Source organism: Aulostomus chinensis, chromosome 4, assembly GCF_037954235.1.
Source record: "Aulostomus chinensis isolate RoL2024-O1b breed Wild chromosome 4, RoL_Achi_v1.0, whole genome shotgun sequence".
Classification (NCBI taxonomy): Eukaryota; Metazoa; Chordata; class Actinopteri; order Syngnathiformes; family Aulostomidae; genus Aulostomus; species Aulostomus chinensis.
The window spans coordinates 13,213,570-13,239,980 of record NC_141323.1 but is presented as its reverse complement, the minus strand read 5'-3'; the positions used below and the strand labels follow the sequence as shown (position 1 = coordinate 13,239,980).

At 43.6% G+C, this 26,411-nt stretch overlaps 1 protein-coding gene across 8 annotated transcripts in view; it reads right to left on the bottom strand.

The window, feature by feature from the left end:
* The window catches only part of magi2a (membrane associated guanylate kinase, WW and PDZ domain containing 2a), a 224,849-nt gene that overhangs the window by 134,773 nt on the left and 63,665 nt on the right, over positions 1-26,411 (bottom strand). For all 8 annotated transcript variants that reach the window (XM_086201886.1, XM_086201889.1, XM_086201885.1 and 5 more), the window contains exon 2: positions 19,020-19,136. In XM_086201886.1, coding sequence (XP_086058012.1) covers positions 19,020-19,136 — 117 coding nt within the window. The remainder of the gene's footprint in view (positions 1-19,019; positions 19,137-26,411) is intronic.

Below are 26,411 nucleotides of genomic sequence, written 5' to 3'. Positions count from 1 at the left end.
AGGGAAGGGGAGTGGTTTCTGGAGGGTGGATGGGGTTGTCCTCCATCAGAGAGCTCCACTTGAACTGAGCCTTTAACGACCAACAGTTCAAGACTCCTTTCTTTGTGGGATGCAGCGAAGTCGGGCTGCTGGGAGTAAGAACAGCCAGGAGGCGCTTATTGATCATTTTAAGCCTTCCTGCTCAAGGCAAAGCTCTCCAGCACAGAAAGGATACTTCAGTTGTCCAATTTAAAAACAACAACAACAACAACAACATTTCATTCACAACGCATCTCTTTTCAATTAGGAATGCATGTGTTGTAGAGAAGTGAGTCTGAGGAGGAAATGCTTTATTTATGGATTCCACTAGGAGAGGTATAAATCCCATTAATCAGCCTAATTGGCTCATAATTGGCTCTCACCAGGTCCGTACAGTTGCCATCAATCAAACCTTAACTTTATTACCGCCTGCATCTTTAACGCTGGTTCACTCTCACACATGACACAGCTGTGATGTCATCCACAGCGACCGCGATGGCTAGTTTTGGTTTGGTCCTGCAAAACAGAGGCAGGCATGTAGATGAGTAGTGGGAGTAATTATTCTTGTATAATTTTCTTTCTTTTTTTTTTTTCCCCTCAAGCAGGGGCCTATTTAATATTCACAATCTATAGCTACTCAAAAATGAGATGAGCAGCACAAAATATGGAATGCTGATCAACTGCTTTTTGTTTGTTTTTATTGACATTTTTTTGCTTTGCAGAGCATTTTAGTACCGGGAGCTAATTCCTGCTTCACTTAAAGAAGATGCCTTCACTTGTAAGTAGGTTTCAAATATGAATTCCATCTGTTTATCAATTCCGCTACAATGTCACTGTGATTTACAAACCGGGGTGCATCAAGGGGGATGCGTGGGCCTTCGAGGAATGTGGCCCTTTAGCGCCCAATATGTTGCTTAACTCGCTCAAATATGGATGTGATCTCTCATCACGCCCACGAGAGCAGCAGAAACTGTCAGAAGACTCGGAGCAAAAGCTGAAGACTGAGTTCCCACTATCAAAGCCGTGATTAGAGTGAGTTTGATCTGTTTAGATTTTCTTTAAATGAGGTTAGTAGGTATTAAATGTCGAGTCAGACTCTTCTACTGTCAGCGGACAGTCATCCAGGGCCCCCCGCCCTGTCATGGCTGTGGATGGGTCACAGCGTTCCATGTACACCTGAAAGGCTCCTCTGCGCCCAGGGTCAGCTCCCTGATCTCACTGTCTCACTCGGGGGCCTCAAGTGAGCATCGTCTACTCGCCTTGATGCCGATGGAAGGCTGGGTGACGTTGCTGGAAATTCACGGGAAAGAAGATTGCAGAAATCTCCCAAAAAACATGAAGTGAGTGGGTACAAATGAAAAACAAATGAAACAGAGCAAAACCTTCATTAAAGCATGAATCTGTTCACGCCACCCTGCTGCTTTCATAGAAACTCCGCTTTATGATTGTTAGACTTCCTTTCTGTTGCACAAACATTACAACTCACCAAAATGACTATGTATTTCAGACAGGCCTTCTGAAGAGCCTCATAACCAACTGGACTCCGTTGGGTCCGTCATGCACCGTTCTAAGGACTGCGTGGTGCAGGACTGAGGAGAAGGAAAAACAAAAAAACAAAAAGCCCCCGATTACAAGTCATTACGTGAGCAAACATGTTAATGTGCTGATCTCATTTTTTTGCTTAGTTCTTTCTGATCCAGCACCCGTCTCATTTGTGCAGGAACTAGGAGTCAACGGGACTGAGCGAGGACGTGTCCCTCTCTCCACCCGGGACGACGCAGTTCCTTTCACTGATGAGCCCGTAAAAGACCTAATGACTCCAGCACCCTCATAGCTGGGCGTCCTGCAGCAGCTGAGACAGGAAAGCTACTGCATGTTGTAATCTTTGATGATAAAATGAAACCTCCTTTGCACCAGCTGTGCCTTTGCAGCTCCAACCAAAAAACAACAACAATAACAACAAACCAACAGGATATGGTCAACAATAAAAAGAATAAAAACCAAATGTACTGGAGTGCGACCATGCATATGCAACAATTTATTCTCTTTCTGAAAGTCAAGCTGTTCCTCAGTAAACAGGCCGTGAGTAAATCTGCTGAGACACTGGCTGTTAATTCAAGATACAAACATCTGCCCACACGTCCAAAAATAAGACTCGGATCACTGGCGTTGGATTCACATTGCTAGAGCGTGCGTGCATGCGTGCGTGTGTGTGTGTGTCGGAAAATACACCTGTTTGTTCAGGTACGTGTGAGCAGGTGGGCCAGCGTGACAGGACTGTAATGAGAGCAGACGTGTGCAGCTCGCTCAGGTGACAGATGTGTGTTTCTTCCTCAGGCAATTGGCCTTTCTGTTTCTCTTTCTCCAACGCGGCTGCTGAGGCCGACATGTTGGCCACTTAACGTCCTCCTGGAGCATGACTTACCTGTCCTGACCTCTTTAGGTCCCGCTTTTAATGTTCAAACATTGGAGGTGCAACAATTCTCCAAACGCGTGACTTAGTCCCGTGGCTCTTCTCATAACTGCAGTGCAATTTTTGTTTTCAACTTGTGTGAAATACACAGTGTTACTACATGGTGACATGACTCCATCATCTGCAACTTCAGCAGTGGCCGGTTGGACTTAAGTCACAACTTTTGACAAATATTCTTAATTCATCCATCCATCCGTCCATATTTTACCGCTTATCCTGTTAAGGGTCACGGGGGGTGGAGCCTATCCCAGCAGCCTTCAGGCAAGAGGCGGGGTTCACCCTGGACAGGTCACCAGTCCATCACAGGGCCAACACATAGAGACAGACAACTATTGGCTCTCCCAGCCACGCCTACGGTCAATTTAGAGTCTGGATTAACCTGGTCACCTCTTGATGTCTTTGGACTGTGGGCGGAAGCTGGAGTACCAGAGAGAACCCACGCAGGAACAGGGAGAACATGCAGACTCCACACAGAAAGATCTTGACCTCGAACCGGGACTCGAATCCAAAACCTTCTTACTGTGAGGCGACAGTGCTGACCACTGCACCACCGTGCCAGCCATTCTTAATTCAAATGCACAATAAAATTACGGAAAAAACAAAAACGATTGAATGGGAAAATGTGTCATAGAACCAAGTACAATCAGCAGCTGGCTGACTGGTGCGTTCTGATGCTGCTGCTGCTGCTGCAGCACCGTATCTGCATGATGGAAGTCACACAACATCACTTTCATTGATTAACACTGAAATGTAGGTCAAACTGAACGGAGGAACAACAGCGAGGAGACGACGGCACGGAGGGAGAGAGGGGGATAGACGGAAAGAGAGCGAGAGAGAGAGAGAAAAAGAGAGAGAGAGAGAGTGATTTATACTGCGATCTAAAATGCCCCAGTTGGAAATACTTCAGTTTTGGCCACTACACTGTGAATATTACCTAAGCTGTCAAAATTAGGTTATTGAATGACATATCAATTACTAATCGTTCACTTGATCTGGCTCCCAGAGACAGCTTGCTCCTCGCTCTCCTTTGAGGTAACGAGAAAGCGAGGTAGTCCAATACATGGACGTGCATTACATTTTAACCGGCAGGTAACTGGCTGGTAAAGGCTGAAAAGACGCTAACAGCAAACAAAAACAAAAACAAACAAACAAAAAAAACAACAACTAAAGAATGTAAATCTCCTCCTGTAGAAGTGCTGGCACTGCAACATGCCCGTTTTCCCTCCTAATATTGCGGCTTGCAACGATTGTGAAGCGTGGAATGATCACAGAGTGGAAAACAGCCAAGCGGAGAAAAACAAAATTAACAAAAGCACTGCTGCAAGGTAATTAGCCACTGGCACGTTGTGTTGTAACGTATGAAACACCTATGAGGTATTTGAAGTGTTGCAAACCACATCTGCTCCAACAGGTAATTAATGCTTCTGGATTAATTATTCCTAATTTTGAGAAGCAAACGTTGAGCAATCGAGATCATCCGTCTACGTAATCATTTAGTTAAGATCCCTGCGCTGTTGTGTGTTTTCTAAAAATAAACCTCGTGGAAATCCCAACGCTGAGCCGAGCCTCGTTCTCCTTCACTCACAGAGTATTTCTGGAGGTCAGATGATGATTGCATAATGAGCTGCTGTCTTTGTAAATCCGGCATTCACACACACACTCACACACACGCACAGATTGTGGCTGCAGTATACATTTGACCGTCAGAGTCCAGTATAACATCAACACACACACACACCCCCGCCCCTTGGTACTACATTTCCCATTATGAAACACAATTATAGCCTTGATGTTGTCAGATTTGATGGAGATCCTCCAAAGCAACAGTAGTACTCCGCGTAATAACTTGTATAATTACTTGTAGGCTCCACCAATATGGGATTGTACTGCTTTAAGAGCCGAAAAAAATCCCACTCATTACTTTTGTGGGCAACCGATTGCTGGATTGAAAATAGACCCTCACTATGCACCAATTTTGCAGAGATGGAACGATGTAAAAGCTAATTTGTTCATTACTGATCAACATTCAACAGTCCTACGTGAACATTTACATGAAGATGAAAATAGGGTCGTTAAATAAAGAAGGCGGAGGCACCAGAGCGCCCTCTGCTGGACACACAGGGTTACGCCGTTTTTAAAAGTGGATGATGGTTCAACATCATCAATACTGGAGTAGTATGAACCAATAGATACTGAAACTGGACTGAGGTCAGACTACGAAAAGGTTAATTCGATGGTAAAAACTGGAAGTGCTTGGGAGTATTACTGTAGCGCAACCACTGTCAATAATTTTTCTGTTTCTACTGACAGCTCCGTCCTGCAAAAGCAATTCCACCCGCAGCCTTATTTCATGAATATTTTCCACTATTGAGTAGCTCTTCTGAAATGGATCATGCGTGATAATTTTGAGCCCATCTGTTCAACAATGCAAAACACCAACAAATTAAGTCAGCTACAAGATCCTGTTGGTTATATAGCACCGTAATTAACAAATAAGAGATGAAGTTGAGCATTCTAACGAGCGGCGCAGTGAGAGGAGTCCAGCACTGACCGAAAGGAAAACTCACATTAAATTTGCGCTTTAGGGTCTTTCAGTACTGGAATTAATGCTTGAACTTGTAAGAAAGCTGCAGCGTATTGTAGTTTTCTTTGAAGATAAGATGAAAATGTTGCCACCTTAAGCGAAGCAGCTGCGCCAAACCTGGGTTTTAGCAGAGGATAAAACCAAATACAAGTCGGCGTGGATACAGGATAATATCACAATCTATTCATCAATCTTCTTCCAAACCGCCCAAAAAAACCCAGATCTTCCAGATCACTAATCCAGAACACGATCCATACCATCTCCAGGAGCTTACCTGGCTAATTCAAAGACCTGGAGGGATTTCATATAAATGTGTTCAAATCTTTTTCAAAGATCGTGAGACCAAAAATAGGCCTTCTGGATCGGGGATGCAGAGAAAGATCAGATCATAACATTCACTCCGTTCACAGGGAATCAAGGAATTTCACTGGAATTCATCTTTAATTTGCACGTGTGTTAACCCAAAGGAAAGAAAAGAAACGGGGAAAAAAAGACGTTATAACTTAAAAAAGTTGGTGTTGCAACTGCCGTAGTAGTCAAAGTTGATGGAGCTTGACAAGACAAGTTGAGGTGATTTTGTAACGATTCCCAAATAAACTTTTCCCACATAATTCCCTCAACTTGTCTTAAAAAGCCAGTCAGGAATTTAAATCAAAGGAACTTAAATTCCTTTGGTAATTGCAACACTATCTTTTTAACTTAAGACAAATAGTTTAGTTTTTTTTCTTTTTACAGTGCAGAAACCCCGCTAACAGCTACATCCTGCCAGTCTTCAGGATCCAGGATCTAGAATGTGACCCAGATCGACTGGTAATACCACTCACCTTTCCGGAAAATTAGTTGTTTTTTTTTTTAGATCTCCTGCTGACTAACAGGCAACGACGCGGCAGTGATCACATGACCTCCTTGCTGGAGCGAACAAAAGCACTGAGGACAACATAAACGCGCAATCAAATGGACTGAAGCAGTGACAGACGGGTGGATTTGTTTCGGAGTGTTGTATCCACTGAGAGGGCTGCTTGTCCGAGGTATTTGCTGCATTGCATCATTCACGTCAGAATAAAACAGAGCGGCATCTCACATCGGAGACCTGCTAGATTTCAATTTTCACAGCCTGTGGGTTTCTTATGAAATACCTTGAAAACTGTGACCGTGTCAGCGGAGACATGAGCTTCGACATCAAATAGGCTGCAGCTAGTTTCAATTTGTACAATTCATTGCATTGAATTGCTATTTGAGATAAGTGCATACACTAGCCTGCTTAATATCACCCCTGCTAAATGGAATACCTGTAGTATCCAGCTTATTTGCACTGATCACAGCTAATATTGTTACAGACAATCTGACGGGCTGATAGTTTTTCTCCCATTCAGCCGGTCACACTTTGAAAGAGACACATTCATTCTCCGTCCCACTGATGTGGCAAAGATGGAATATTTCATTAGGGCTTGGATAAACAGACTCAGAGCTCTGATATGTCTGTATGAGTGAGTCCAGCTGAGCCAACTAAGCAGCGGTTGCGCTATTACCTAAAGCCACAGAGAGCAGCAGCGAGAACGATTGGATTTCTGATTGCGGAGAGGATTTGCTTGAATATTAAAGGGGGTGGGACGGTTGGAATCTAAGGGAATTTCAAGATCTTTTGATCACAGGTGATGGAATACGGTTATTTTTTTAGAAACAGCCACATACGACCAGCAGAGCCTGACCGATAAATCTCAGCAGCTGATAAGACTCACCGATACTGGTTTATCACAGATTTTTTTTTTATTTTAAAAAAACATAGTTCAGAAGAAAACCTTGAAATCATCGGCAAACATTTCAAATCTGAAGTGCAGTGATGCCATCTTGGAGAGTAAAGTTTCAAGTTAAACTCAAATATTCTGCCTCTGTTATAACTTGTTGTTACGTTTTCAATAATTACGCTTGAGGCATAATTGCAGAAGTCATTTGGGCTGATTTATGAATGCAAGAACTTATTATTTCTTGTTTTGGCACCAGCATCAGCCCCAAAAACCAAGCATCAGTCGAGCTCTTGTTATTGTAAAAGCTGCTGTTCTGTGTCCTTGATAACCACATTTGAGAGATCGCTGCAAAAAATAAATACAATGTAAAATAATAGATAATATATATTGGTATCAACCACAAAGATCCTGTATGAGTCAGGCTCTAATTCAACACCCAAACTTGATTCCAGCTCACAGAAATAAGCCCAGACTTTGCTTTTGTGAGTTTTTAAACGCTGAACTCAGCTTTCCCGTCATCTTTCCCCAACATCCATGAAGAGACAATTACTCACAGAGCTCCAGTAATTAACATGAGGAATGGTGAAGCCTAATGCTGCTAAGACAAGAGGAATGTGACAGTGAAACGGTCTCTAATGAGCCAGACCCCCGGGGATCCTCTACCGTCTCGTCTCCGGCCTCGCTGACTGCTCCGGTCTCCAGCATGGATGCCGCTAATCGCTCCAATTGTAACCGTGTCACTTTGAAGCCCAGTGAAATAGTCAGGAGACAGGTGGGAGGCGCTAATGTATGCGGTTTCATGAGGTTCGTTTCCAAGGGTGAGGATGTTTACGAAGTGCTGTTTACAAAAGAACACTAAAAGGTTTCACGATAATCCTGGTCCCAGCGGAGTCAACAACCACTTTAAAGTCACCATGTGTAAGCTTCTGAATATCCTCCAGGTATTAATGCAACAACACTTGAGACACAATTTTGACTTGAATAATAAGTTTTCTTGGAGCCAGAAGTGAGATTTGGTGCTGTAGGCTTTAAACACCCCCAACGCAACGTGGACATTACCGTTTTATGAGAGATAGAAGCCACCCAGCAGCCACAAACGATGAACTAATTTAGCTACGTTTGCTCAGGTCTACTTGCATTTAAGGATCATTCTATTCTTAAAATGTAGACCCTGTTTAATATGAACAACAAGGGTTGAAATCTCTCCAATATTAACTGATTTAAAAAAAAAAAAACAACAACATTCTGGCTGCAAAGAAACACCACTGGGAATTTTGGGTTTAAATTTTTTGTTTTGTTTTGTTTTTTGGGTTGTTTTTTTTTTTTTTTTGGCCAACAGGCTTGATTTTTATCACGAGTCTGATGAACTTATGGAAAGGAACCCGCAGGAGATAAAAGAAAACACGCAGCTCAAAAAGCTTCCAACAGATCTGAGACAACCTGGATCAAAAATCTATCTAATTTTTACAGTTTTTTTTTATTTTTTACTTCAAGGCTTTTATTATACGTAGGTCCTGTTCATTCTGTTTCTTGTTATTTTCTCATTGCTCTAATCTATTTTCAACATTTTTTTTTATCCTGAATCATGTATTTGCGCTTTATTCAACTGTCTGTTTTATTTCCATTCATCTATAATTCATGTTTTATTGTCATCTTATCGGATTGACCTCTTAACTACATTTTCTCTTTCTTTGATCGTTTGTCTCTGGGTCCATAAATTCTTTCTTATTTCAATTTCTCCTGTTCAGGTCAACCCCTTGTAAAAAAATAACTTCGATTGATTTGTCTGAAAGGTGCTTTATACATAAAAGCTTGACGGATGGACAGAGCCGCCTCAGACAGAGCGGGGGTGATCATTTCATTTCAAACTAACGGTGTTGCCATCAGTACGCACGAAAGCGCTGCAGGATAATGGCACAGACAACCACTCAGTTAAGTACCCGCTACCTGCCACAGTACTCAATACAAAAAAAACAACAAACGAAAACATAGTTTTACAGTTGGTTTTTCAGCTACGGGTCATTCAAACCAGTCTCAGTGACCTTCAAAAGACGGGGAAAACAACCAGGCCGAGCTGTTTACCCACAGAAGCAATTCCCAAGATTGATAAATGTCTGTTAATCATGTTATGCTTCCGACGATTAAATCTTCGATGGGTAGAATGACGTGATTAAGGTGTTTACAAGACAGTTCCTGTAATTACTGTTCTTCCTTCATCTAATTACATCTAATTGATCAGAAAACATGCAAATACAGAATAATTGCTATGCAGGTTGTGTGTGGGCAGCTCCGGTGAAAAGGGAGGGATATGGTTGGCCGGAAGAAACAAACAGATACACACACACACACACACACACACACACACACACACACACACAAAAGAAGCTAAAATGGATACAAGGACTCTGGCCATGAATATTTAGGTTGTCAGTCCCCGAGCTGCTCCATGGACCAAATCAAACCCTCTTCTTTGTGTTGCCATTGAGCTGTCAATCAAAACTGAAGGGAACTAAAAACAAGTGAAAGGAAGCAGGAATTCCTTGAGTAAGTGGTTTGGAGCGGACAAGCCGCGCAATGCATATTTTTGTCAGACGATGGCGGTGTGGGCAACATTGCACATGGCTGTAACAAACAACAGAAGAAGAGATGCCATGCATGTGAGAACTGGAGAGCAGCGAGTTTCCCTTGAGCTAGCTGTAATTCCTCTCTCTTTTTTTTTTTTGGGCCAACGATTAACGACAAAGTTGGGGAATAGCAGGAAGCCGCCTGATTGGCCACATTAGAGGTGACTCATATGAGGGGTTTCCATCTCTTTTTGATGTTGGCAGACGCCTTCCCTTCCAACGCCAAGGAGGTTAGCGTTGATTAATTACTAGTTTGCTAGGCTACACTCAACAGTAAGTGCATGTATCTGTATGGAAGCTGTACCAAGCCATTTTTCTTTCCCTGCTGTAGTGTCAGCGAGTCACGGGTCTGAGTTCTCAGAGGGAGGTTACAAATGTGACTGGCTGGAGGAGGAAGGAGGAGAGAATTACTCCTGTAGCAGCGGCGACAACTCGGCTCAATGGTGAGCTGTCATCCAAGGAGAAATAATCAGAGGCAAATGCAGCTAAAACAGAATTCACATCTCTGCTGCGTCTCGGCTATCAAAAAGGAGGTGAAAACTCGTGTTTAAGGCCGGGTTTAACTGATAGTCTGAGGTTTGTGGTTCTATTTACCTCGCTGAAGATAAGGCCGACGCACTCTTCAGCTTAGTGGCAAACTACTTTGTGTACTGCACCTCTCTGCACTGTCCTGCCAAAAATACCGAACATTTAGAGGAAAGATAGCGCTATAGGAGCTACAGGAAGAACCCAGTTGGGATTTTAGTGAGGGATTACAAACACAACACTGGAGGACCACTTAATGAAAAAGATTTCTCTAAGTGCTGGCTGAATGAGCTTGAATGAGGTGGTTGAAAGGGATGGAAGCTATAATTGCTCCACAGTGGAGAAGGGGGGGGGGGGGGGGGTCCAAGACATGCATTGATTTTGGCCGTCGCATTGCATCAGTTGGGTTGATGATGTATTACAGAGGCCAGAATGTGAGTTCCGAGAGTTTTGTTTCTATTTCGCAGGGCTAAGTCACACCGCTCACTGCTCAGGATGGGTTTTTTAGGATGTGCAGCGCGCTGTTGGAATTGATGTCCACGAGTAACGTCCCACCTCAGAGTGACCGTGCTGAATGTTGCCACTGTGAGCTGGAGGCTCTGTGGTGACGGTGCAGCGTGAATAAGATACTTAAATTACTCCTCGTGGTAAACATCACATGAGCCGGGTTTCACCTTTTTATCTCCAGTTTCCAACTTGAAAGGGGCTGTCATTTTCTATCACTACCACCTGGTCGATGTGTTCCTGGGAGATCCAGCGGGCTGTCACATGTCAAGGGAGCGAGGAAGAACAGTGGAAGTGAACTCTATTAGGATCCGGCTGCTCAGGAGTGGGAGCTCACACTCAAAGAGGGTGAATAAGTTACTAAATTCAATATTTGACGCGTGCAAGTGTGGCCCTGGGGTCAAGAGTCACAGGTTCTACTCAATCAGAATAAAGTTTGAGGATAAAATATAATATTATACGGAGGAGTGGCTTTGGTGAGAGACAGAAAAATATATTTTGTAGGCACAAGACATGATTTGTTCCCATAATTTCATCCAATAGCGGCCACAAATTAGCAAGTGACTCCATCTCGTTATGCAAATCGATCAAAATCTGGGAACATGTGGCCCCCGGTCAAATTTTGGGGACAAGTGACATCTGGGAGCCACTGATTGATTAATCATTGAATTTTATTATATAGCAGAAAACTGCACAGCAACATGAGCCTCAGGAGACAATTCATCAATTCATAACATTGTGGGAATAAGTGACATCAAACTCATTCAGTAGCAATTAGATCTCATGGTCAAAAATCAATCCAAGTGGGGGAACAACTTAATATCTTGTTGCCACGACATAGTTCTCCCTCTCTCCCTTGCTCTCCCTCTGGCCTCTCCAGGGCTCCGTTCACTACTACCTGTTCTGAGTCACTGCGCTGCAGGTGCCTCATTAATTAATCCTCCAGAGAACGATCAGTTTCAGATGACCACCCTCCTTCCTCTCTTTGTCAAAGACATCGGATCATTATACTGAAGACGGAGCAGGAAACTCTGCAGACAGCGTCATGGAGAGGTGACCGCAGGCGGGCCACCTGATGGATTTGCCTACCCGACACCGTCATCGCGCTGACAAGGTTAGAGGACAGTCGGGGAGGGGTGGGGTGGGGGGTGTCTTTGTGTGATGAAGGCCAATTAGGAAACGAATTTCACACTCTCTCCAACGACATGTCTGTAGGCCTCATCTGCCGGCGAGCATCAAGCGTCGCGTCACGCCCGCCACCCGCCACATCCACATCTGCGTCCCGCCTTGTCAGTCACCCTCTCACCTCACCTCCAGCTCCACCTCACTCCCATTCAGAGCCTCCACGCAGCCAAGGTAAACTTGCTACTGGGAAATTTAGCGTCCCCCCGTCTCTAACAAGCATTTTTGATCCTCATTTACCAGACCTTTCTGATCCGTCGCCTCTATTTGTTAAGAAAAAGTGAGCCGACGAAAGCAGGAAGGCAGGAATAAGAGAGAGATACTGACGAGGAGGAGGAGGAGGAGGAGTATGAGGGAAGACAGAAGAGGGCTGAGAGTTTAAGGAGTCGAGCCTTTGATGCAGGCGGGGAGTGGAAACAGTTGCCATGGAAACCCCACCCTGACTCCAATGAGTTAGAGAGGAGAGAAAAAGAATAAATGGATGGATGAGAGAAAGTGAGCTTTTGATTAAAAGTATCCGTCTGATCTTCCCGACCTTTTGTCACAGAGAAGAAAAATATATATTAAAAAGACAAATTAAGCCAAGACCAGCTGTTCACGTACATTAAAAACAACCTGTGCCACAGCGCCTTCTACGTTTAAAACCTCAATCTGCTCCTCATTTAGCTGCACGCCGGGCCCCAGCACAGAGCTGTGCGGGCCCCCGCCGTCTCTTTAGAGCACCTCTGTGATGCTCACACTTCTGGAGTTTGTTAGGTTTGTTACATAATGAATGAAGGGGCGCTGGGGAGTTGTTAGTCTCTTTATTGTCCTCATAATTACTGTCATCTATCACACATCTGGCTATCAAAGAGAAATAGAAACTAAAACAGGAGAGGGGCCGATCCCACATACCTGCCTGATATCATCTGCGTTGCAGCCTTTCGCATTAATACACAGAAAAAGGCAGAAAAACTGATAAAAGAGGAGGTTCAGATAAAAGCGGCGGGGCAGAGCAGCAGGAGAGAAAGTGGTACGCTTTCCTGCGATGCCGCGAGACTCCAGGATGATCAAACCAACAACTGCGACGAGACAGATGGACTCGCAGTCTCTCCCTGTGTGTCTCTCTCATTAGTAAACAGCCTCAGTATTGCACGGCTACCCCAGCCCCGAACACAAACTCACTGCCCCTGGAAGCATCAAACCTCCCCATTAACTCACAGTCTCAACCACTACTTCCTGCTATTAGGGCGTTTGCTGTTTGTGCAGGCATGTAAAGACTAAATAACACACACACACACACACACACACACACACACACACTTACATAAATGTAAGGAGTTATACAAGCAAAGCAGTAAAACAGACATGCGCTCACACAATTTAAAGACAGATGGGCGAACGGCCAATCACACCCTCCATAAACCTTAACTCTCCGTTAGCGGATGTTCACGGGGGCGTTCGGTTTAAGGGTCCCTCCTCTGTGATCGCACTGCTCCTGCCTTCTCTCCCGACGTGGACATTCCTCGCCACAGTCAATTCAGTTCACATTCCCTAACGGATGGATGGGCAGCCACTGGGATTGGAGATCATTTGGCATAACACATGGAAATGAATTGGTCAGTGGTTGGGGAGTTGTGATTCTGTTTATATATATCAGTATTATACAAGAGCAGCAAAAATTGTGGGATGAAATGGTGATGTGATGAAAAGTATGTGAATGGGGGGGGGGGCATTGAATTCTACCCCCCTACTGTTCAATTTCCATCCATTTGTATCCTCTATTCGTCAACTCCATCCATTTCCCCCTCTATTTTTTTAATTCTGATCAACAACATCTCTCTATTGGTCAAGTCACACTCTGTTGTTGTTATTACTTTCAACTTGTACCCCTCTAATTTTAAATCCCCATCCGCTTTTACGTCTCAGTTGTGCGATTCCCATCTATTTTGGACCTTCTATGATTCAATTGCCAAACATTTTACCCCTCTGTTTTTCAATTCCCACACATTTCCACTTCATCCATTTCGTAGCATTTCATTTTCAAGATTAACTATTAGAGAAAATGCAGGATCACGTATGTCAAAGTCATGTGAAGGGTTTTTACACTTGGACTTGTTGCTTCGTCCGCTCTACTGAAATTTCTGAAAAATGACTGCAGTGACGTGACACTGATACTGCGTCTCTGGCCAAGAGTACTTGCAAAGGAAACCAAAGAACAAAACTAAGCTTCGCTAGTCATCTAGTATTCTAATGACCTTCCTTTTTTTTTTTCCTTTTGATCAGGTATTTTTTTTCTATTGCAACAGAGGCACTGCACTTGTATATTGCATTGAATTTTAGGGTTACACATGAAAGTCTTTAATCTTTCAATTGCTCAAACTTTAATTTATTAACACAAACTGTCAAACGTTGTGCTAAATACATGCATGCAAAGTCAAGGGCTTAGAAACCTTCAGCTTAGCCCTCGGTTTCTTCAAATTAAAATACTGCACTCACTTGCATCCATAAATAAATGTGTGTTTGTAATAATTGGAAAGTCAGATGATTTAAAAAAAACCAAAAACCCTATACTCTTTAATTGCTGTGTTTTCAAGGTCAATATTAGCTAAATAATTCAGCCACCCTCGCTGGTTGCAGCCCGCTCAGGCGTCCAAACCAGTCTTCCCACACGTCTTCCCCTCCTCTCTACAGTATCTCACCCATCAAATCTATGTGGATTACCAGACGATAGGCCTGATTTCACATTGGCTCAGGCTATTAACGCTCTGACCTTGGATTTCAACCAGGCAATTTGTCTAAGAGCTGGCACAGCCTTAGCTGCCCTTGCTGACTCTGTCAAAGCTCTACAATTGGTTTGAGTGGCAGTAACTCTCTTACTGTCTTTTTTTTCCTTTCCCCCAACACCACCCCCCCCCAAAAAAAAACGGTTTCTTTACCACTCAAGGGTTATGTTTAAATTGCTGTGATGAACTACTTCAGATCCATCACGTACGATTCTCTTTTCTCTCTCAAGCCCTTTTGTCTGCTTTGAGATTTATCGCCTCTCACAGATCTCAACATTCGCCCGTCAACAGTATCTCCCTCGTCTTCAGATGACAGTTTCTGATGTCTTCTTTGTGAATTTCGACATTATCTGTCTTTGTTTCATCATCGTCGTTACTCGTTTAACACCTTCCCTACAAAAATTGCATCTCTACATGCTTTAAATTAAAGAGAGAAGAAGTCATGTTGGATGAGGATATTGAAAATAGACTAACACCGGAATGAGTATAAGATGGACGTTTAAAAAAAAAAAAAATCACATTCAAAATAAAAAAGTGCCATACATAAAACAATAGACAGAAGGATTAATACAAGAGACTAAACAGTGCCTTAGATTTTGATTGTCATGTTGATGTAACCTTGCGCGCGACAGTAAAGTGACATCAATTTCTGACATTCATGTCATTCTTTGTTCTCCTATTTGCCTTAAACCACCAGGACATTTTCCCCTCAAAGCACAGCTGATGATAATTTACCAAAAAATCTTCGCGTTGATATTCCATAGTTTGATCACAATCTAATGGTTATCTTGACAACACTGTCAAAACATCCACACACCCCTTCACATTTTGACATATCCTACGAAAAAACAACAACAATCTGCTTCTTCCTTCCGACATGAGAAGCTGTTGGACAAATTGTGAGATTTTTTTCAAAAGACTAAAACTCCTTCAAAGTCTTCTATTGACACGTTTGTTGCGTGACTGACGACTGGTGTCCACCTATCATAACTTACACAAGTTGAAGCATCCTTCCCGATGACTCTACAAGTTTCCTGGGTCCTCTGAGTGTTTTTGGCATCGTACCAGCTTTCCGGGGGCCAGGAAAGTTGGCCTACATCAAAATTTAGAGCCCAGTTCCTGGCAATACTTTGACTTCACAAGTAGTAAAAGGTTCCTGGAAATGTTCCTGTAGTGGTGCAGGGCTACAAAGCTATCACTGCCACAGGGCCTGTGTTAGTCTATTTGTCAGTTTCGGAGACTGTCAGAGTGCGATTGCCCAATTTCCAGGAGCCAGTAAACTATTATGTCGGGCTAGTAAATTCAGCATCTCACTAGCCCAATTGGGCAAGAGGGAAAGAAGATTTAAACTCTTTGTTTTTATTGATGAGGAAATAGAGACAGTCAGCAGGATGCTGGACCTCAAAAAGAAAAGTTTTCCGTATCAAAGCTTCAAAAGAATCACATTTCTTGAAGGTTTAATAAAAGATTCAGATCTGTATAGAGAGACTAAACATTCCATCATGCCCTTTGCCGTTACATAGATTACACATGAGTACAAATACCAATATGAATGTTTGTTCTGAGAATAGTACGGGAAGTATTCTGGAAAATGTTTGTCATGACGTTTTTAACTGGTTCCCTGAATATTCTTCTTAGGCTAACATTCTCTACAAAGACACAGACGAGATCAATCATCAACGTCCCATCAGGGTGGTGCACTTCTTAAAGTTTCGCTTCACGTTCAGGAACGTCGTTTAAAATGATTCAATAGCCTGAAAATGCTTTTTCAAATTTTTTGATTTAAACGTAATTGGAGCTTGTAGCTAATGTTAGGCGACGTTGTGCGAACGTTAAGGCGCGGCATCATCTTTCCACACATTCATCCAGTCATCAGTCTCCCAGTAGCAGCTGACAAGTGGAGGGTTACAACTAAACCCTTTAGTTGAGCAGGGTGATTATTTCCCAGATGCACCGTGAATTAAAAGAAGAACAAGGACACACGTAAAATAACTGAACTAAACTACACACAGAAGAAGGGTGAGGGTGACATCTTCCCTCCATCTATTCAACCATGCATCCATCTATCCAGCTATTCCAGAATATCACTTCATTCTGGATCAGCCCTGTCCTCTCAGCAGCACTGAGGCCTATTGTGGAAGCTTCATTAATGCGCTAGTTAACCTCCATCTCTCTGTCTCTGCAACAGTTTATCTGCAGTCCATTTACTTATGTGGTTATCATACTGTGTAGTCATCCGGCCTTCCATTCCCTTTTGTGCCCCTCTCCCTCTATTTGTTCTCCAATTTGTCCTCATCTTTACTGTTCACCTCTTCCTCCCTCTCTATTGCCTCTCCACCAGTGGCTCTGCGAGCATTTATCAGAGAAAATTACGCTTCGCTTGCAAACAAATAGCACTTTATTGTTTCTTGTGTTGCATTCTGTTCAGAGAGCGAGACGGAAAAGTGGCTTCAGTGAAACCCACCCGCCTGCTCCTGGCCTTGAAGAAGAACAGCTCCTCCATTAAGGATTCAGGGGAGAGGTAGCCACCCGACAGCTGGGCCTAATGGCACGGCTAGGCTAATGCAGAGCTAACACACACACACACACACACACACACACACACACACACACACAGCACAGATAAGAGCTTGTACACACAAACTGATAGTCTTTATTATCACAGCCTATTGACTGATGGCAGTGAGCATATGTTCAGCACACAAACAGCAAATCGGAATCAGAGGAATATGGATTAAAACATCATTAAAACGCTTAAGCTCATATAAGCACTGGCAGCTTAATAAGCCTGATGACACACGGCTCAGATCATCCTCCACTGATGTCCTAAACTTAAAAACACCAACTATCAATAGCTTAAAGCCGTCCAAATCTCATTTTAGACGGTCTATGTTACACCGGGCTGCTCAACTTGTGGGCTCTTGTGATGCAGCTAATTTAAGATGCAGCCACTCGATTTTTTTTAAAAGTCCTGACAAGCCTGATTCCAAGTAAATCAACCCTCCAGCAGCCAATCGATTACCGCCACAGACAGATGGTTGGAGAATTCTGGACTGAAGCAAATGAGGAGTAATGGCAAAGGGGAAGCGAATGTCTCATCACACACCTCTCACACTTGGAGAAGTTATCCGTCACGTATCATACTTCACTTTCAGAGCTAACGGATGCTGAGGGGAGTGCTCTGGGGCTGGTTCACCCGAATTCCCACCCCCTTCCGCTTCCTACAGCACAGCTATACATTAGAGGCCAACTGATATGGTTTTAATGACATATGCTGATATCATCATAGTATAATTATATTTTTGCGGAGTAAGAACTCTGATAGTGATATCTTAATGTCACTGGAAAAACGTTCGGCTAGCTATGAGATTCATGCTCTTCTATACCATGAAAACTTCCATCATAAAACCCTTTTTTCTAGCTTAGTTTGCAAAAGTTGGCAGTTTAACTGACTGCAACAGTACCTGACACGTGCGTCTGCTATAACTACTGTGTAAAGATGAGACTTTTAGACTTAAGGAAAAAGTGCGTGGACTGCAGTTGCAGCCTGTGCGAACAACAAACCACGTCATGGTGTCATTCTGAAAAGCCCCTATGAGTCTTCTTTTTGTGCACAATGACACACAAAAAAAAAGTTTTCATAAAGACACAACTGGCCGTCTCATATGCCGGGACTGGATGTATTGATGAAAGAGCCCCTATCAGCTTATTATAACTGATATATGGAGCTCTACAGTGCCCAGCAGCTTAACGGTCAGTACCAAGGATGTCAAAAGATGTGAGTTTATTTCGTTTGTCCAACTAAAACCATACTTTTAAAACAGGTTTTAACTCATTAGGCAAACTAAACTTGATTTTTGTTTTTGTTTTTTGTGGAATACAAACTGTTATGCATAGATAATGTCGTTTGGCAATTGATTAACTCCAGCAGGTACAAGCCCCAGGTTCTGCTGCGTTATTTAACCAAGGTCTCTCCACTATGTCAGGTAAGTACTACCAGCCGTCAAGCTGGGTGCGAAAGTGAAAAGGACACATTTTCAGAGAAATGTTCAGTGCTGTCCATTTCTATTTGGCAGTAGCTGCATTCAAGTCCACACTTCAGCAAGTATGCTACCTTGTTTAATATGTAAAAAGGTCAACAGGAGGAAAATCTGACTGCACACAGCTGTAAGGGTACATACCACCAACTACTGTTCCAGAGGTGGACGAACTTCCATCAATAAATCCATGCCACGACACAACTGAGACACAGCCATCGCTCGATCAAGCCATAGTTTGCTCAACTGCAACTTTGCCCCACTAAGTTATTCATCCTGGAGCTCCATGCATCAAACACTAGACACCTGATTTGCTTTTGTCGAATTGATTGCTTATGATCTTTATTTTTAGGGTTACACATCACAAAAACACAAAATCCACAGAAGAGCGCCTTTAAAATCAATCTTTAACACATCGCCTATTAGTGGTGCAACACATCTGACATGCAGCGAACCTCTGCGAAGGTCTGCCAACTTTTCCCGGGGGGTATGTCAACCTTTGCAAGACGATACCGGCTCTGAGTGAAGGAGGTGAGGAAAGGTGAGGAAGGAGGTAACTCACAGGGGACGGTGCGGAGGTAGAGGTTGTCCCGGATGATCTGCTGCAGCTCGTGATCCACTGAGCCTTTCTGGAAGCGCAGGTTGAGGTAGTGGCACAGGTCCTTGTCTATCACGCCCCCTGGAGGAACAAAGGGAACACTAAGAATAAGGGCTCTTCCATCAAATCAATTACTTTGACATGAAAGCTTATTGTTCCCAGTGGTTTGGGGGGTGGGTGGGTGGGTGGGGGGGCTCCTGTTTGGCCTTGATAAGAAATAAGGTTTGTAAATGATCCAGAAGGGGTTCTCCAAAATCCACAACAAGCAGGGTAATCTTAAAATACTGCAGCGACAAATGACCCAGAAATCTCAGAAAAACCACAGCAAACACTTTCAATCCACTAAATCCTACAAACAAACACAGGCGGCATTAATGAATACACTTTGCCCTCTCTCACATTCAGCATCTGTCAAGCGCAGCCGCGAATTGGTGAAGGTGTTAATTGGAGCGGTGACCAAACATGGTGTGGAGGAACGCATAAATCACCCATGGACTCCCCGGGGGGGGACGGGACCGTTTTTACTTCCATTCCTTCAACCCCCCCCCCCCCTTTTCAACTTTACTCTCTCTACAACAGTCCCAGTTCTGTGAATGAATTTCCACTCGAAACCAGTAAATCTCACTGGGTCAGCTGGACAGAGGAGAGTGAGAGAGAAAGAGAGAGAGAGAGAGAGTGAGAGAGAAAGAGAGAGAGAGAGAGAGAGAGAAGTGATGGCGGGAGGGACAGACAAATTGAAGTAAGGGGAAAACAGAGATGGAAGGCAAGGGCAAATCCCATGGGGGAGTATAGGAAGGAGGAGAAAGCTAACAAGCATCAACTTGACCCCCCCCCCCTTTAACAAATACTCTATCCATCTACTCTGATGCCACACACTCATATAATCACATTTCAAATGGAGGCGATGGCTGTTTGACTGGCACTTGGCAGAGCACAGAAGTAAAAGAAGAGGAGCGACAGGCGGATGAGGAAACATTCATCTAACCTTCAACATCGTCTTTAAAGCGGCGACTTGGCACTGTGCCAGATAGCGTTTAGCCCCCCCCCCCCCCCCACCAGCTTTTTCCCCCATTATGATCCAGAGGCAATGACATCCAAGCATGATATGTTGGAAAGCACACGACACACACACTGATACACACCGTGGATCCAACGATATGGAGATGTAGCTGAACCGAGTTTGGAACTTTCCTGTTATAGTGACGAGATCGATCAATTAACACCATATTGGTTCATCAGCTCTGTGTGTGTGTGTGTGTGTGTGTGTGTGTGTGTGTGTGTGTGTGTGCGCTAGACAGTTCATGAGACATGCACGCACGCACACACACACACACACACACCAACATGCTAATCCATCAGACCTGAACTGATTCATGGAGTGTTGCATTCTAATCATGCAAAACCTGAATAAGAGAAACCGACTCCATCTGTCAAAGAACAGCACAAACAGCCAATTCTTTTTTTTTTTCACATTTGCATGAGAAAAGAAGCCGAGCCATTGAATCTGCATACTAAAAAGGTGAGCAGACATGCGCTCCGAATCTCACACACACACACACACACACACACACACAAACATTAAATGGCACACTAAAAGGCACCTCTTCTGCGGACAGTGGTTGTGCAGCCAGTATTGTCCTCTTTCCACAGGTTTTGTGATGCAAGTAATCTCCGCTGTGGGTAATCTTGCGCTGCAATCTTTCCTCGCCGGGATCAAACCTATGATGTCCTGTCCCTCAGGTCCCAAACTCTATCTCTAGCCACTACCAGTCAGCCTGTGAGCCGAATCACCTCTCTCTGTCTGCGCTGAGATGAAACGAGGAGAGCGCGGCAGAATGAGGGACACTGAGGCAAGGAGAGGAGTGTGTGTGTGTGTGTATGAGAGAGAGAGAGAGAGAGAGAGAGAGAGAGAGAGAGAGAGAGAGAGAAGGAAAAGGACGGGAACTGTGCAAGAGAGTGTTACGAGTGAGGGAGAGCGACCGTTGAAGCGTGGCTCTGGCGGTGAGGACCTATCGCACTGAGATCCCTCTTTCTCTTAGATCCCTGAAGATTTCCAGGTCCTACAGCTCCCCCCATTTGCAATCCAAGGCACTGCATCTATTTCATGACCCTCTGCCAGATTAAGAGTCGTCCCCTGCCAGATCCGACACCTTCTCTTGGTTTATAGCGGCTGCGCTGACTTGATCGGACCTCATCCCACCTTTAATAATCATGTGGTGGAGCTACACATTGTGTTTCGTCCCCAGCTTACGTTTGTAGACCGACTCATTAGTGCCTTGTTTTCATCAAAATCTGTCTGAAGGATTTTGCAAAGACAAACACACACACACACACACACACACACACACACACACACACACACACACACACACACACACACACACACACACACACAGGCAATTATCACAAACACTTAGTTGATGCTACGCCCTTCCACCATCTTTTTCAAATCAACCTTGGAGGAGTTACGCACTCCTGTGTCTCTTTCTGCTTCTGTGTTTGGTAATCAAATCAGCAGGTTCTGACAAGTCATGTCTCTTTCGGGGTAGCAAATTTTTCCCGTTCTGACAATGCAATCTTTTAAAATCTCTCTCTCCTTCTCCTTCCATTCTATTCTCGTAAACACATCTGAACGCCCACAAACTCAAGCTGACTTTAATAGCTGCTACACCTAACAAACTATTCCGTGCTAGCCTGTCAGAATAAAACTAAAGAAAACATCCCAGAGTCCCAGGTTATTTATTGCGTCTTCCATTTCTTTGTTTTATGTTGTTGCCTGTCCCCGTTTGTGTTGATGACACTGATTCACACTCTGGTGGTTCAGGTTCCTGCTTTCGGGGTTTACAACATAGAAGCTTTTAGTGTTGTTTTGGAGTCTTTTGGAGTCGATTATTTCTATTTATCTTTTTCCCCCACAGCTCAAATCATGCGAGAACAGGAACAGGAGGTTGAAGTCGACCTACTGAATATTACACACCTTACAACAAGTCTTTTATGGAACATTAACAATGACTAAATAACAATTAAACCATTTGGGGAATTGTCCAATCAGCTGGTGCTGAATGCACGATGAGTATAACACTGCAGGTGTTTTCTGACTGTTTAAAACAGAGTCCCACAAACATAATCATCCTCAGTTTTCCCAAAAACCTTTGTGCAGTTTGAAGGCATTGCATCGTTTTTGGTTTTGTTTTTTAGCATCACACAGCACAGTGGCTTCCCTCTCAATTTTTTTTGTTTTTTGGTTGTTGTTTTTTTTGGCGAATTGGACTTCTGCCTTTTTTGGGAACCCTAACCTCCCACACTTTTGAGCGGTGCTCACAAACACACTGGCATAGAGACCCGTCTGTGAGTCATTTCAAACTAGCGCACACACGAAAAAGAAAAACAGTAGCAAGAAGGCATTTCTGCTCCGTGTGCACCGCCTTCCAGCAGTGGAGAATGTTGATGTCCGACCTCACCCTCCATTCCTTACTACAAAACTTTCCCACCGTAATGCAGCTAGCAAGCAAAAGCAATCACTTTCTTCTTTTGTCCTTGAAACTGGTGCATTCATGCTGGCAAATTCAATGTTAAAAGGCGAAAGAAAAGACAATTTTTGTTCATCCTGAGGTACCGTGGAAATGGCGGGGGGAAATGAAGAGGTGATTCTAACAAACGCAGTTATTCATTATTCAATTTCGGCCAATCAATCCTTCGTGATCCCCTTCAATCGTGCACACTGCTCCTCGCTACGTGCTTATCCATAGAGACCCTCAACAGAGGCAAATACTGAGGATTAAATCGATCATTTTAAAAAACAAACAAGTAAGCCACTCACATCTCTGTTGAGTGTGTCAGTTGACCCTTTCTGTCATTTTGGTGAAAATCTTAGCCAAAACTAAACAATGGTGGGTTGCAATTCATGGAGGGAAAAAACAAACAAACAAAAAAACAAACATTCCATTTTAGCTTCTGGTGTGAAAATGGAAAGATGAAAGTCTTAACTTTTCCCACTCCGCCAGAGGTTGCGCTAAACTCTCCTGCTACTGACTGTGAACCCGAGAGAGTCTCATTTTGTGTTTGATTAATGAGCATCACCAGTTTCTTCCCTGTGAGGACACGTCCATCTCGCCTTTCATTGTTTGTGTTTTCTGAATCGATCTCATTTGGCTGAATCTCAATAAGCGCCGCTAGCATCAGTGCACTCCTGGATGGAGAAAAGGTATGGTGGGATACAGATTGATAGCGTAGCAGGAAAATCCACTTTGCTGCTCCATAAACTGATCAATCTCAATCTTGAAAGTGTATCTCGTGCAAAACATTCCTATTATCTAGCTCTGAGTTTAACATGAAATTACATTTGAGGTGAGGTGGCAGGCATCGCACTGTGTCTGCTTAACATACTATGATTAGGCAGCATTTCGACACCTCGAGCAGACATGATGACAGTTTCCTAAACGGATGGATAAATGAAAACCGTTGTTGCTCTGCAGAAGAAGAGAATAAACCATTTACGCTCAGCAGGTGTCGTGTAAATCCCCCGGGAGGCCGAGAGAGAGAAAGAACAGCTTGTACAGAGTCAAAAAAACAAGAGCAGCTGGTTCTGCTGGGGAGTAGAGGTGCCTGAACAGCTAACTGCCTTCTAGCCTGCTGCAAACCAGTTGAGTTCATGGAAGAGCGCTGGCTCCTGCTGCAGAAGAAATTGACCAGCATGCTAAATATTAATGCTGCAGCTGCAAATTAGCAGCACTTCATCAAAACTTTCTTCGATTTTTTTTTTAAAGGAATGCACACTTTAGAGGTGCAGGGGAGGGAGAGCGGGCACACAAGCATCAGGACTCATTTACAAAAACCCTGCTGACCACATCACACCAACAACTGTGAAGCAGTCGCGCCATTCCCACTTCAAGACAGGCCACTTTAGGGCGGCACGGCAGTGCAGTGGTCAGCACTGTCGCCTCACAACAAGGAGGTTCTGGGTTCGAGCCCCGGCTGGATCACGGGGTCTTTCTGTGTGGAGTCTCCATGTTCTCCCTGTGCCTGCGTGGGTTCTCTCTGGTACTCCAGCTTCCTCCCACAGTTCAAAGACATCAAGAGGGGACCAGGTTAATCCAGACTCTAAATCGACTGGAGGCGTGGCTGTGAGAGCCAATGGTTGTCTGTCTCTATGTGTTGGCCCTGTGATGGACTGGTGACCTGTCCAGGGGGAACTCTCACCTCTCACCTGAAGGACACTGGGATAGGCTCCAACCCCCCGACCCTTAACAGGATAAGCAGTAGGAAATGGATGGATGGACTATCCACTTTATTTTGCTTTCAGGTTCACATCGTAAACTCAAAATGGTTTCGTACAGACAAGCGTGAAAGATTTCATGGTGCGTTCAATTAAGCCTCTAAAATCTGTTCTCGAACGGCCAGGAAGGTTGTTTAAATCAATAATCTTTTTTTCCCCTCATTTTCCTTAGTTGAAATAAATCCATCTGTCATCACTTTCTTCTTCTTTCACGACTAATTCAAATTGGAATCCAGTCTTCAAAATACGGCTTAAACAGTCACATTAAGTTGTTGTCAGGCTTGGGTGCACTGTTCTATATTCTCTAGAATTAAATCGAGATATCCCTCTGTTAACATCCAGAAGGTGATCAAAATATTACAGCTTCAGATTTTTTGGGGGAGCTGTCATTCTGCTGTGTGCACACCCTGCAGCAGGAGCCTGTCTAAAAGAATACTGTGGATGTTGCAGCTGCAGTCGAGAGGAGAAGACAACAGAGAGCAGACAGTCTAAACGAACAGCAATAGTCTGGAACCGAAGCTGAGGAGCTGCTACATGAAACCGTCATCCCCATCATCATCACCGTCATCGTTTTTTTTGAAAGCATTTTGGATTTAAAACAATGGAAGCAAGAATATTTCATACTATAAGCCAGTCCTGGGTCTGCGTATTGCAAATCCACGTGTTCAACCTCCTGAAAGAGCAGCACTTCGATGACTTCGTGAAGGCCAAGAGGAATAACATCACCCCACTGAATCCTCGTCCTTGACCAGCGCCGACTCAGACATTCAGAACATTAATGCCCTGCGTCACAGTCGCTGGACAGCTCAAACACAGACTGAAACAATCAATGCAATCACATTCAATTTGACCAAAGATATCTCCAGAAACAATGAGTACAGTTCTATTTATAGTTTTGCTGCTAGGAGAGGAACTGTGACTAAGGATTAGATGGAATGTAGCCCAACTTGGAAGTGGAAGCAGAGCTCTACTTAAATGTGGAAGTGCAAAAAAAAAATTAAAAAAAATAAATATATATATATATTTTTTTTAAATCAATGAATAATCAAGATAAATATTCTTGACCTAAATATTGATCTACATACTTGTAATTATTATTTTGGCCTTTACCATGCAGCCCATTGGACTTTGGCGGGTGCAAGGAAATATTGCATGGACCTTAACTGTCAATAAGGCTACATGGATACAGAATACTAATGTACTAATAAAAAATAAATAAATAAAATAAACTGTGTAACGCAACATTAAGGGGACAAATTTCTTCAACTATACATATCTGTCACAACATGCTTTATTTATGAATGACCAAAAGCATGTGGAATATGGCCATTTATTGAAGCACCAGAAGCTTCTGTGAACGGTGATGAAAGCGTGATCCGATCAACCAATTATATGCAATTAACCCCCAAAACACAGCTGTAATCAAAACAACTACACTAGGGAAATACCGCTACTAGCAAAGCACTACTATTAGCAGGAAACCGCTACAAGCGAACACCTCCATTAGCAAAATACCAGTATTAGCACATCACTGCTATTAGCGAGACACAGATATTAGCAAAACACTGCTATTCGCCTAACACTGCTTTTAGACACAAAGATGTGTTTAGGAATTTTAGCAAAATGCTCTTATTAGCAAATTCCACCTATATCACGCTAATGGCCTACAACGTTCATTATGATCCCAAATCAGATCACCTCAAAATTTTTGTCAGTATACAGTATGCTGCAGTGTTCCACCAAATGTAATCAAAATTCACCTGTTAGCTTTTGACTTATCCTCTTTCAAAACAATATGAGGAATCATATCACATCCATATGGGCGGCATGGCTCAGGGGTAGAGTGGCCGTCTAGCAACCGAAGGGTTGCTGGTTCGATCCCCGATCCCGGTGACCATGTCGAAGTGTCCTTGAGCAAGATACTGAACCCATAATTGCTCCTGATGAGTAGGTTGGCGCCTTGCATGGTAGCCTCCACCATCAGTGTGTGAGTGTGTGAATGGGTGAATGAGATGACACTGTAAAGCGCTTTGAGTGCCGCTAAGCTAGAAAAGCGCTATATAAATTGAGTCCATTTACCA